Source organism: Priapulus caudatus, unplaced genomic scaffold (genome assembly GCF_000485595.1).
Source record: "Priapulus caudatus unplaced genomic scaffold, Priapulus_caudatus-5.0.1 Scaffold1312, whole genome shotgun sequence".
Classification (NCBI taxonomy): domain Eukaryota; kingdom Metazoa; phylum Priapulida; class Priapulimorpha; order Priapulimorphida; family Priapulidae; genus Priapulus; species Priapulus caudatus.
Genome location: NW_014578373.1, coordinates 60308 through 74368, shown reverse-complemented (window position 1 = coordinate 74368; position 14061 = coordinate 60308). Strand labels below are relative to the sequence as shown.

The 14061-nt window shown below is 42.3% G+C and overlaps 1 protein-coding gene across 1 annotated transcript in view; it reads left to right on the top strand.

The window, feature by feature from the left end:
- LOC106816200 (WD repeat-containing protein 47-like) overlaps positions 1 to 14038 on the top strand; it is a 21775-nt gene extending 7737 nt beyond the window's left edge. Inside the window, 9 exon segments of the mRNA XM_014820763.1 lie at positions 1936 to 2056; positions 3442 to 3570; positions 4187 to 4267; positions 4847 to 4957; positions 4960 to 5003; positions 5454 to 5623; positions 10055 to 10198; positions 10631 to 10849; positions 11769 to 14038. Of these exon segments, the coding sequence (XP_014676249.1) occupies positions 1936 to 2056; positions 3442 to 3570; positions 4187 to 4267; positions 4847 to 4957; positions 4960 to 5003; positions 5454 to 5623; positions 10055 to 10198; positions 10631 to 10849; positions 11769 to 11917 (1168 nt within the window). The 3' untranslated portion in view covers positions 11918 to 14038.
- The last annotated feature ends 23 nt before the right edge of the window (positions 14039 to 14061 follow it).

Sequence of the window (14061 nt, the reverse complement as noted above, 5' to 3'; positions counted from 1 at the left end):
ACGTCGATAGTAAGTTCCATTTCTCGTCGTGACATTGAACGTCAATAGTAAGTTCCATGTCTAATGATGAACAACGTCGATAGTAAGTTCCATTTCTCGTCGTGACATTGAACGTCAATAGTAAGTTCCATGTCTAATGATGAACAACGTCGATAGTAAGTTCCATGTCTAATGATGAACAACGTCGATAGTAAGTTTCCATTTCTGCGGCGGACATTTGAACGTCAATAAGTAAGTTCCATGTCTAATGATGACAACGTCGATAGTTAAGTTCAGTGTCTAATGATGAACAACGTCGATAGTACAGCTCATGTCTAATGGATGAACAACGGTTGATAGTAAGTTCCATGTCTAATGATAACAACGTTGATAGTAAGTTCATATTCTAATATGGAACAACGTCGATATGAAGTTCCCATGTCTAATGATTGAAACAACGATCGATAGTAAGTTCAATGTCTAATGATGAACAACGTTGATAGTAAGTTCCATGTCTAATGATGAACAACGTTGATAGTAAGTTCCATGTCTAATGATGAACAACGTCGATAGTAAGTTCCATGTCTAATGATGAACAACGTCGATAGTAAGTTCCATGTCTAATGATGAACAACGTCGATAGTAAGTTCCATTCTCATGGTGAACAACGTTGATAGTAAGTTTCATATCTAATGATGAACAACGTCGATAGTAAGTTCCATTTCTCATCATGACGAACAACGTCAATAGTAATTAGCTCCATGTCTAATGATAAACAATGTTGAAAAGCGAACTAATGTTGTTGTCTGCGCTTGCATTTCAGGCCCAGAGATGGAGCTGACGCTGCACGACGGCACCGTGCGCGACCTGACCTTCATGCCGGACGTCGGCAGCCGGTCAACGCTGCTGCTGAGCGCTGGCGCCGGCGACTGCAAGATCTATGTGACGGACTGCGAGACAGGCGTGCCGATACAAGCGCTCGGCGGACACACCGGTTAGTGCGTCAGCATTGCCTAGAACTGTCTGGAAGCAGGGAGTGTGTCTACGGGACATAGCTCCACTGTACTACCCCGTGTGGGCTCGATCATCTTACGATTTGATGCCATAGAGCTTAAATTGTTGTTGATGAACTACTAGTTTAAACTCATGGGCGGCTTCGCTGTTTTTAGCTCGCCTTGACATCGTCAAGATGAGCTATTGCCATTGGGTGTCGTTCGTCGTACGTCCGTCCGTCCGTCCGTCCGTCCCTCAACATTTGGCTACGGTCAACGATAACTCAAGAACCGTTTGACCCACATGTTTTAAATTGCATATAGTTGTTACTCCTATGGGAGAGGTTTGAACGTCCTATTTTGGAGCCACGCCCCCTTTTTGGCAAAAATGGAAATGGCCATAAGTCAGTTCAGGTTCAACGGATTTTGCTCATTTCTGGTATGTGAATGAATGAGGACTGGCCCCAAAACATCACACAGGTTTTGATATTTTTTTAAATTATGCAAATTTGGTAAATTTTTGCAATTTTTTTATGCATTTCAGTGTCTGCCTACGGTCAACGATAACTCAAGAACCGTTAGACCCTCATGTTTCCAATTGCATACAGTTGTAACTCTTATGGGAGAGGTTTGAATGTCCTATTTTGGAGCACGAAGGTTCCTGCCATACCCAGCCCTGCCACAATCCATTAGATCCTACCACAACCTATATACCCTATCATGGCCTGCCACACCATGTCCTGCCATACCCAGCCCTGCCACGCCCTGCCCTGCCATACCCAGCCTTGCCACACTGCATTGCATCCTACCTCAACCTATCTTGTCATGGCCTATCACACCCTGTCCTGCCACACTCCAGTACGTATGAATGGTTGCGGTTTCACAGCGTGTGGCAAAGTATGGCACTTAGAAGAGCATAATTTTCGCTGCGTTGTTCTCACGCGTGTTCCACGCTGCCTTGTAGGTTCAGCGACACTTACTACATAGAGAACATGAAGACACCAGCGCAGCAGTTGCAGAAGCAGCAGCTGTGCACCAGCACCCCCAAGGCGCCGGGGAGCCGCAACGCGACACCTCTCCCACAGGTAGAATCCGCCATTGACGTTATTTTCTGTACCCCGTTTAACGGGCGTGATGCGTTCCTGGGGACTCGTTCATTAAGCAGAACATCTTGCTTAATGTATTGTAGAGTGTTGTAAACTACAATTTAGTGGAAGTGGTAATTATCGTTAGTTTTTTTTAAACAAATTGTCGATTTTTTTATGACTGATAATATGCATACAGCTACGTGGTCTTTATTGAATAGGTGTTTTTTATTTGTTTGTTGAATGAAAATCCATTAAGTGGGGTTCATGGTAGTACCGCATGCATGTCGTACACGGATTCACTGTTGATAGTTGGTCAGTTGGTAGAATAAATCGTCACATCTTGTGTAATTGATTTTTCCAAGAAGCTGTGCTGTGGTCATGTTCCCCTCTGTAAGCAGAATGTTTACACACACTGTCTGCATCACATGGTGCCAGGGAGACATCCGTGTAATTTCAGCCCTTGCCATACAATTTCCATGAGTATTTTGCTATTTTTGATGATATGAGCATCCATATCTTTTATTTGTATTCAGGTGACTTTCCACATAAATTGTTTGAGCATTTGTCAAGGTCTTGTTCTGTCTTACCAAATTCTTATACATTTGGGAAAATTCGGTAATTTTGCTCAAAATTTCTAATAGGGGAGCATATGCAATCAAGGACTTCTCTCCGTTGCACCCTGTTGTGGTGTTGTGTCGGTGTCCTTTCTGTCTTTTCCCATACATGTGTGGTTTTGCACAACAGAGTTTTATTATCTTAATAGATGCCTTTTATGAATATTGCTTTGGGTCACAAAAAGAAAGTCATCAGTTCAAATATGGCAAACTGCACATGGGCATATATATGTAGTGATTGTTAAGCCAACATTGGGTGCAATTTATTAAATACAATTTGATTCAGAATGCTTCATTTTCCAAATGAAAGCGATGTCCGAAGATGAGGCTGCCGGTGATTCTAATCTAAGCGCAGCAATATTCGACCAAAAACGTGACAGCTCAACGAGTACATCACGCAATAAAACCCGAAATCGGCTTCGGAATCACCACTGCTCGCAGCATGTCCACGCGTAAACCGCAACATTTTAACTGATGCTTTTGTTTTCGAGGCCGTAAGTAAAGCTGATAGGGTCTATGTCTCCGTGGGTATTGCCGGACACGGTGGCTGCTGTTGTCAAGAACAACAATCAATAATATCAACAATCAACAAACAATAATGTCAGCAACAATAACAGCAGTTATAGTAGCAACATTAGGAGCAGCAACTACAACAGAAGCCGCAGTGTCCGGCAGTACCCAGGGAGACATAGACCTAATGAGCGTAAGTAAAGCGCATATCAGGCGTCTATATTGATTGCTCTCGTGCTCGCGGCTGCATGCTTGCAGGCGTCGCCCGTGCTCGCGGGGGGGATGGCGGGGGCGGGCGACGATCCCGACAGCAGGCTGAAGCCCGTGGCACTCGCCAAGGATATGGAGAGGTCGCTCGAAGACGACCTAGAACTGATGCGGCTGCACGTAAGCAAGTTTCACGTAAACCTTGTGGTGGGGGGGTGGTTCAGCGAGACGAAATAGCTGTGAGGTTTAGGTCGGTAAAATACATACGAAAGGTGCGTGTGAATTTTTTTTTTAATTGGCAAATTGATTTCGGTAGTGAAACGTTGAATTTTTTTTTTGGAATCATTTTGTGTTAATCACTGGCTTGCTTAATCACTGTTTTCCTGTCACGCTTCCCTATGTTTGTGTTTGTTCTGCGTGTGAGTTAAGTGTAGTTCATCAGTTTGTGCAATCATAGGGAATAGCTTTATTGGGTGTCACTTGTGAAATTTCAGATCTCAGTCAATTACATACCAACTAAACTCACGGTGTAATTAACACATATTCTCCCAGAGCTAACTGTATGCATCAATTATAGTCAAAGATTTTACTGTATTTAAGAAATTTTCCGTGCGTGCGATTTACTCGAGTATGTTTGCGATTCCGGCCTCTAACAATAGCGATGTTAGGCAGTATAAACAGTTTATTATTACACGACTTTGATAATTAATCGTACATTAACTCAGTGCTGTAACAAGTGATGATCGTTTCGCGGAATATCTGCTAATTAACATGCTAATCACATTCATGCTTGCAGGATCAGTCGAGTGGCAGTAATCAGGTGGCGGAGGTACAGTCAGCAACTAGCAGGCCTCCCCAGAGACAGAGGACCAGTAATGTAAATATCTCATGATGATTCCCGTCTAGCATAGATACTGAACGAGGAGGTTTTGTCGATTTCTGCTCGTTGGTTCATCTTCTGAACGAGAGGGATGGAACTGAATATTTATCTTCTCGTAAAATTATAGAAACCACAAACGCACTGAAATGAGATTAGAGGGAACTGTGTGTCTCTGTGCCTTATGTAACTCTGTATAAAAAAAAAACGTAGCTAAAATATATCACTGAATCTTGTGACGGTCATTCGTCAGTGTCACTAAAACAATTGTGACTGTTATAAGAAATTTAAATAGTTATGTCTATCCTAAGTCTAAGATGTCTAAGATGTTATACCTTTGTCATACACGTCACAAATGGTTCAGACTAGCCACGGCTATACACGGCGTTTCTAACAACGCGTGCCCGCCACTGATCTATATATAAGATTATATATATATATATATAGATGACGTATATATAGATGACCGGTTATATATAGATGACCGGTTTATATATAGATTAGTGGTGCCCGCTACTACTCAGTTTGCTCGTTGCCCGAAAAGGTGGCGCCACCTAACGGCGCGTTTTCTTCGCGCAGAGCGAGTCGCGGTCGAAGTTTCTGCGAGTGACATTCCTGGAGGACGTGCAGGCGATACGGACAGGCGCGTTCCACCCGCGCGGCGACGTCTACGCGATCGGCTCCAACTCCAAAAAGTGCTGCGCGTCTGCTCTTTCCCTGAGATCTCGAACCTGAGGTGAGGGGGGGAAGGTCGTGCGTGCCGTGGGTTTTTTGCGTGTTTTGGTATCGTATTGCGTATTTACGTTTTTGTATTATGTTTTGTGTGTCGTGTTTTGTGTTTACACTCAGGTATATATAATCTTATACCCAAAATGTAATTTAAAACATTAAATCCAAGTGTAAATCCAATATTATATTATCCGAAACGTGAACAGTCTAACATATAATATGTTGAGTACATTAAAGTTACACATCGGATAAGGAAGTTAGTTACGCGGCACACAATACTCGGACGCACCTGCACCGGACCTCATCTCTTATAATTTCTCAGATAATAAACTTCTTGGATAATATAATGAGCTTCTCGGATAATGGGTTTTTCGGATAATGAGTTACTTGGACTATGGGTTTCTTGGATAATGGGTTTCTCGGTTTCTGACAACGATTTCGGCTGCAATGTTTGCAGAGAGGATCACGTGGCAACGACCCCGCAGGTCGTGTTGCGGCGACAGAAGCACCACAAGGGTTCCATCTACTGTCTGGCGTGGAGCCAGACGGGCGACCTGCTTGCCACCGGCTCCAATGACAAGTGCATCAAGATACTTAAGTACAACTCAGCGACAAACAACATCGATAGTAAGTTCTATGTCTTAAGACGAACAACTGTCGATAGTTAATCAGTCTATTGTCTTAAGAACGGAAACAACATCGATAGTAAAGTTTGCATGTTTAAACGATAACAACGTCAGACTAGTAAAGTTCTATGTCTTAAGGCACGAACAACATCGATAGTAAGTTCTATGTCTTAAGATGAACAACGTCGATAGTAAGTTCCATTCTCATGGTGAGCAACGTTGATAGTAAGTTTCATATCTAATGATGAACACACGTTATAGTACAGTTCCATTTTCTCATCGTTACGAACAACGCTGATCAGTAGTCTATGTCTTAAGAAAAATCGAAGATCTGTTCACAGAAACAGTCGAATAGTAATAGATTCCGTCTTAAGCACGAACAACGTCGATAGTAAGTCTATGTCTAAGACGAACAACTCGATAGCTAATATCTATGTCTTAAGAACGAACACAGACTAGTTCTATGCATAGACAAACATCGATAGTGTTCTATGTCTTAAGACGCAACAAGCGTCAGATAGTCAAGTTCTATGTCTTAAGCACAACAAACATCGATAGCTAAGTTCTTATGTCCTTAAGATGAAGCAACGTCGATAGTAAGTTCCATTCTCATGGAGCAACGTTGATAGTAGTTTCATATTCTAATGATGAACAACGTCGATAGTAATTCCAATTCTAATGAGAACAACTCGATTAGTAAGTTCCATATCTAATTGATGACAAACGTTGAATAGTAAAGTCCCATTCCTCGTCGTGACACGCTTGAACGTTCAATAGTAAGTCCATGCTAATGATGAACTAGTGTTCGATAGTAAGTTCCATGTCTAATGATAACACAACTGTCGATAGTAAGTTTCCATTCTCGTCGTGACCAGTTTGAACACTCATAGTAAGTTCCATGCTTCTAATGAGAACAACAGTCGAATATGTAAGTTCCATGTCCTAATGTGAACAACGTCGATACGTAAAGTCCATATCTAAGAATGAACAACTGTCGATAGTAAAGCTCAATGTCTAATGATAGTAACAACGTGATAGTAAGTTCCATGTCTAATATGACAACGTTGATAGTAAGTTCCAACTGTCTAATGCTGAACAAATCGTCGATGAGCTAAGTTCCATGTCTAATGGATGAACAACGTCGTATAGCTAAGTTCCATGCTAATGATGAACAACGGTTGATAGTAAGCTTCCATGTTAATGATGAACAACGGTCGATAGTAAGTACCCCATTATTCTCATCCGGCCGAACTAAACCGTTGATAGTAAGTGTTCATATCTAATGATGAACAAGACGTCCGATAGTAAGTTTCCAATTCTCGTCGTGACACTTGAAACGTCATAGTAAGTTCCAATGTCTAATGAATGAACAACGTCGAGTAGTAATTTCCATGTCTACATGAGTGAAAGCAACAGCGATAGTTACAGTCCATTCTCGTCGTGACATTGAACGTCAATTAGTAAGTTCCATGTCTAATTGATGAACAACGTCAAAGTAAGTTCCATGTCTAATGTCATGAACAACGCAGTCAGATAGTAAGGCTCAATGTCTAACTGATGAACAAACGTCGATAGTAATTCCATGTCTAATTAGAACAACGGTCGATAGTAACTTCCCATGTCTAATGATGAACAACTCGATTAGTAATGTTCCCATAATCTAATGATAAACAACGCTCGATAGTAAGTTCCATGTCTAATGCATGAACAACGTGATAGTAAGTCCATGTCTACATGTATGAACAACGTCATAGTAAGCTCCATTCGTCGTTCGTGACTTGAACGTCAATAAGTAAATTTCGCATTCTAATGATGAACAACGTCGATAGAAGTTCCATTTTCACGTCCGTGCATTGAACGTCAATAGTAAGTTCCCATGTCTAATGATGAACAACCGTCGATAGTAAGTTCCATTCTAATGATTAACAACGTCTGATAGTAAGTTCCATTTCTTTTCGTGACATTGAACGTCAATATGGAAGTTACCATTCTAATGGATGAACAAACGCGATAGTAATTCCAATGTCTAATGAGAACAACGTCCATCAGTAAGTCTCAATGTTCTAATGATGAACCAACGTTGATAGTAAGCTTCCAATGTCTATATGAAATGAAACAAACTGTTGATAGTAAGTTCCATGTCTAATGGCAATGAACAACGTCGATAGTAAGCTCAATGTTTAATGCATAAACAACGTTGATAGTAAGTCCACTATCTAATGATGAAACCAATCGTCGATATAAGTTCCATATCTAATGATGAACAAACATCGAATAGAAGTTCCGATGTCTAATCGATGAACACGGTGATAGTTAATATCCATTCTAATGCATGAACAACTGTTGAATAGTAAGTTCCAGGTCTATGATGAAAACGTTGATAGCTAAAGTTTCATAATCTAATAAGATGACAACGTCGATAGTAAAGTTCCATTTCTCGATCAATGACGAACAACGTCAAATAGCTAATTACGCTCCATGTCTAATAGATTAAACCAATGGTGAAAAAGCGAATAAATGTTGTTTTGTCTGCGCTTGCATCTTCAGCCAGATTGGAAGCGACTGCGCTCACCGACGGGCACCGTGCGCGACGCTGAACCTATGCGGGGGACGGGTCGGCAAGGGCCCATCAACCGCTGCGCCTGGAGCGCTGTCACGCGCAGCGACTGCAAGACTCTATCTGCACGGAACTGCGAGACAAGCGCTGCCGATACAACGCGTCGCGAACACACCTGTTAGTGCTGACATTGCCTAGAACTGTCTGGAAGCAGGCAGTGTGTCTACGGGACATAAGCTCCACTCGTACTACCCCGTGTCGGCTTCGATCATCTTACGATTGGGGGTGATGGCCATACGAGCTTTAAATTCGTTTGTTCGATGAACACTATTTTAACGTCATGCGGCGCTTGCGTGTTTTTAAGCTCGCTTGACATCGTCAAGATGGCCTATTGCCATTGGGTGGTTCGTTCCGTCGTACGTCCGTCCCCGTCCCTTCTCCTCAACATTTGGCTACGGATCAACGATAACTCAGATCCCCACGCCCGCCCTTCATGACCCACAATGTTTTAATTGCACTATATAGTTGTTACTCCCTATGGACGAGGTTGAAGCGTCCTAGTTTTTTGGACGCCAACGCCTCCCTTTTTTGGCAATAATGGAAATGGCCCATAATCAGTTCAGGTCAACGATTTTGCTCATTTCTGGTATGTGAATGAAATGAGGACTGGCCCCAAAAACATATCACAAGGTTTTGATATTTTTTTTAAATTATGCCAATTTAGGTAGATTTTGGAATTTCACTATGCATTTCAAATGTCTGCCTACGGTCAACAATAACTCAAGAACCGTTTGACCACATACATGTTCAAATTGCATACAGTTGTTACTCATATGGGAGAGATTTGAACGTCCTATTTTGAGCACGCCAGTTGACCTACTTCGAGCCACGCCCACTTTTTGGCAAAAATGAAAATGGCCATCTAGATTCATTCGCATTTTGTGAAAATTAGGTATGCTAATGTGTAGGCTAGCCAAAACAGTTGTTACTCCTAATGGGAGAGATGACAAGTCCTATTACGTTTATTTTCGTCTGTTAACTGGTTAACAACGCTACAATCATACCTAATACGTGTAATATTGTGTTGTTTAGATGGTTCGTTACAGCGTAATTTGACTGGAATATTTTATTGTTTAATTTGCGCGGATATTCCGAAACCAAAATGGCGATCATTTAGCCGTAGCGCCATCTCTCCGTCAGTATTCCAGACTTTCAGAGTCTGAAACATTTATTTTCGCATCAAACTTATGCATATATCATTATCAAGAGTATATAGATGGGAGATATGCTATATAATGGAGTTCTCCCATAATATACTCAGATTGCTTTATACTATCCCCCCTCCTCTTCTATCACACCCAAGTGAGCTATAGTGGCCATTGACACTTTCATTTTTTAACTCGTTAAGCTGTAAAAAACCATTTTGGCATTCCATTATGAGCAGTGTACAAGGAGTGTTGTGTTATAGGGAGGCTCTTATAGTGCAGGTAACTCTTGCTCAAAAGATTTGTATGATTGGCCAACTAAAAGGCAGATTCTCTCATACGGCCCATCAGTTTTCGTAACTTTCAGACAAAAAAGATTAAAAGAAGTAGACTTGTACAGTTTCTTGTCATTGTTATCTGTGTATTGTCAACTTTCTTTCCCTCTTCTCTCTCCTTCCTTTTCTCACTCTCCTGTCTCTTCTCTCTCTACTCTATCTATCTATCTACTCTCTCTCTTCGTCTCTTTCTCCGCCTCGTCCTGGCTCCGTCGCTCTCTTTCTCTTTTCCCTCTTTCTCTCTCTCGTCCTCTTTATCTGTCTCTCTCCCTGTCTCATCGTTCTCTGAGGATCTTCGCCCTGGGTCTCATTATTGTTATTCTGGCAATGGTTAGGTCATGTGCTCTCTCTCTACGCCTGGGGAGGGCCTTGCTTCGCTAGTGGCAGTCAGGACAAAACCACTCGCATCTGGGATCTCAGGTCTGGAGGTTGTGTTCACAGAATTACGCCAGCTGGCCCCCTGGGTTGTGCCAGCCCAGGTACTGACATTACACTTACTACCGTGCAAGATGATGCAATAATAATAATAATAATAATATAAATAACAATAATAATATTAATAATAATATTATTATTATTATTATTATTATTATCATATTGATGTTGTTGTTATTGTTAACATTAGATGTTCTCGATAATGGATACACCAAGATGTTCATTTAATTATTAATTTATTTAATTAAGATTTTAATTATGGTTCCAACGCTAGTAAAGTCTGGTTCTCGTTTTTTTCTCATGTGCTTCCCTACTTTGATGTAACTATATTCCTTACAACAACACCTCGAAAAGCATTCGTATCTAGACTGCCTGCATTTCAAATCAAATTTTACCTCGTTTCATATTTCTGTGGTTTTCGAGTTTCACGCCATTTGCCAACTAATGTGTCCGTGTGCCTCCCCCCCCCCTGACAGCGTCGCCCGTGGCAACGGTTGCCGTCGACCCGACGGGGCGTCTGCTGTCGTCGGGCCACGAGGACAACGCGTGCATGCTGTACGACGTGCACGGCGGCCGCGTCGTGCAGACGTTCCAGCCGCACGCCGGCGAGATCCGCACGGCCCGCTTCTCTCCGAGCGCCTACTACTTGCTGACAGGCTCCTACGACCAGCGCATCGTGCTCACCAACCTACAGGGTGAGCGTCACCCCCCGCGTCGCCGCCGCGTTGTCACAAATGAAATGGGGGGAAAAGAAACGGGGGGGGACAGGATATCGGGATAGAAGATTCTATAGAAATTCTGATTTCGGAATAGATACCATAAATTCGATGATCCGATTTTTTCCTCCTTTATTCGCCATGGTTTTCTGCCATGGCCATAGGGGAAGGGGCTTCAGAATGATCAAGATGGCGATAAAAAAGAAACGGGGGAACAGGGGATGTCGGGATAGCAGATTCGATAGAAATTCTGATTTCGGAATAGATAACTATAAATTTCGATGATCGATGTTTTCCTCTCTTATTCGCCATGGTTTTCTGCCATGTCATAGGGGAAGGGGCTTCAGAATGATCAAGATGGCGATAAAAAAGAAACGGGGGAACAGGGGATGTCGGGATAGCAGATTCGATAGAAATTCTGATTTCGGAATAGAAAGCGCGAATGAGATTCCGATTTCCCCCCTTTTTCGCCATGATTTTCTGCCATTACTGTGAGGGAAGGGGGCGTCAGAATTGTCGGGTAGAAGATTAGGGGTACTGTCATAACGTTTAATGAAACCTGGGTTATTGGATTTTCGTTTCGCGGGCAAGAGAAACTAATAACTTGATAACAACTGCATAATAGTAAGTAAGTAGAGTATCACTAAAGAGGAAAAATTATTATATATCATATCATGATCATCTTAAGTAATCAATCATATCGAAATTATAAGAATAACTAACGATGTCTACCACCAACTTTTTAGTTTACCATCCTCTATTTTGTGTAAAACTTTGCTAATGCGCTGAAAATGATGCGTGAAAATGAACGTCAGGTATGTTTGCAGTCGGTGGTTTTGATGTGTATTTTTGTGTGATTGTCATCTGTACGTGTTTAATCCGTGCCTGCGTGTTTTAGGTGACCTGACCTGCCCGCTGCCCAGTGTTGTCGTTGGTGAACACAAGGACAAGGTCATCCAATGTCGCTGGCACCCGACACAGCTCTGTTTCCTCTCCACTAGTGCAGACAGGACTGCCACCTTGTGGGCGCTTCCGGCAGTAGAGTAATGTGGTGAACGGCAGGTGGATGGTAATTTGATGATTCCAAGACATCCATCAACTGCGTTGGAGATTTATAAACGTATTCCCATACAACTTACGATGATAAACTTATTTATGTGTGCAGGGCACTGCGTACCTCTTAGCGTTAATTTTATGTCGATTACAAACGGTGCGATGGTGGAAAAGGTTCACTGAGTGACAGTGGCTGCTGCAGGGCAGGCATAAATAACTTACTGGATGTACTGCAGGGCAGTAAACAAGATGCTGTTTGTACTGTGTAAGGAAATACTGCACCGTCTATCCTATACGATACAGGGAGAACTGATCGCAGATTCGCTGCTTTTTAACCAAAAATATCGTCAATGTACTACATATCTACCAAAGATGCGACAATCGCGGACGAGTAGACACAGGCAAATACCTGCGGGAGATGGCTAGACGATGTCGTATGATGCGATGCAATGAGCTAGCTTGCAGTGTATAGCCGTTGCACGCGCACTAACCACTCCCACCTAGTTTGGCAGGACAGGACACGGAAGGGGTGCATGTCTCGGGTTGACGCTGTGTCTGCACTGTGGTGTAGTAGTCGGTTGTCACTGCTATCGATCGTCGTTACTATCCCTCACTTCATGTTTGAGGTAGAAGCCATGCACGCGAGGACGCCTGCAATGTTGCCACGCCGTGTCCAGCAGTGTACACCCGCACCACATCGTGCTGCCTGACGTAATAATATGCCCGACGTATAAATATAAGCGAGCACATTTCCTACGCATTGCGTGCTGGGTTTTGGTCTGCTAGCAAAGTATCCAATACATCTTAACGGATGTGTATTTATTATTAGTCGGTGAAGACTATCTCGCGTTCCAGCCGACGTGTATTTACTATTAATTGGTTTTGAGCGTCTGATGTCTAGCTGACGAGTATTTACGATATATCCGCTTGCGGAAGATTCGACGTTTACCGGATGCGTATTTACTATTGCGGTCCGGCGTGCTGAAGTTGTGAGTACGCCGACTTCTGAATGCTAGTTTCTCTATACTCGGGTATGGTCGTTTTTGAGATGGGAGCGGCGGGCGACGTTTACACGCGCGCATTTATATAATCTTATCTCTTCGACGTCGAGCGCTCGTTTACGTGTCTGTACGCAACCATGTATTTAACGCGTTGTTTATTTAGAGGTAAGCTCGTGCGGTCATGTTCAACGGAGTTAGCCTGCAATATTGGCTAGCGGCGGTGCAAAGGGGCGAGCCAGTACATGATGTGGCTCAGCAGTTTGAATGAGGTGCTTGTGGGTATCCCTACATAGATGTTTATTTAGACATTTTGTGCATCAGGACATGCAACGGAATGAAACTGTACCGGAGACAATATGGAACCTCTTTGGGTGTATCGACAAGACTAGTCTAGTCTGTCTACTGTCTACTGTACTGTCTAGTAAAAGTATAGGCATGTATTGGCATTGTTCTCGCAAAATAACTATAGCATGCATTTCTTTGTATATATGGCCTGTATAGATAGGAATTGTTTGCTAATTAAATGTTGTCAAGTCAAGCACATCAGATGACATCACCAGAATGTGAAGTTACGAAAGTTAGCCAATCGAAACAGGATATACTAGCTTTAATAATTATGAACCAATAGAGATTATATTTAAGATTTGGAAATATTTTTTATTTTTAGTTTTTTTTACGCTGTTGCGAGTGTGGTGAGTGTGTGATGGAGAGATTTGTGCGGACTCTGTGGAAAGTAATTCTTATGGATTTTTAACGGTTACTACAATTGTTTTTTTTTCCAGTTTTGATGAAATTCTGCAAAATCCTATTGCAGTGTGTAGACATATCAGTTGAATATCAGTTAAAATTATACGAGTTATGATTATTCATATAATTTACAGACGATTTTGAGAGATGAACTTGGTTGAAATGACTCGGCTTGTTAGAAATCACCTTTATGTGAGACTTGCCGTGACAATTCTTGCTTATCATTGGCGAGCGTCAGCATAGCTGAATAACCCTCTGGTAGAACCCTACGGCCAAACCATTGTTATAGCGTGGCAGGTTTCCATAGTTCTCTATAATTCGCAAATGCTTTATATGTTGAATAAATGCATTGCTTCTGCTATTCAAATCTGTTTGCATATCGTTGTTCGT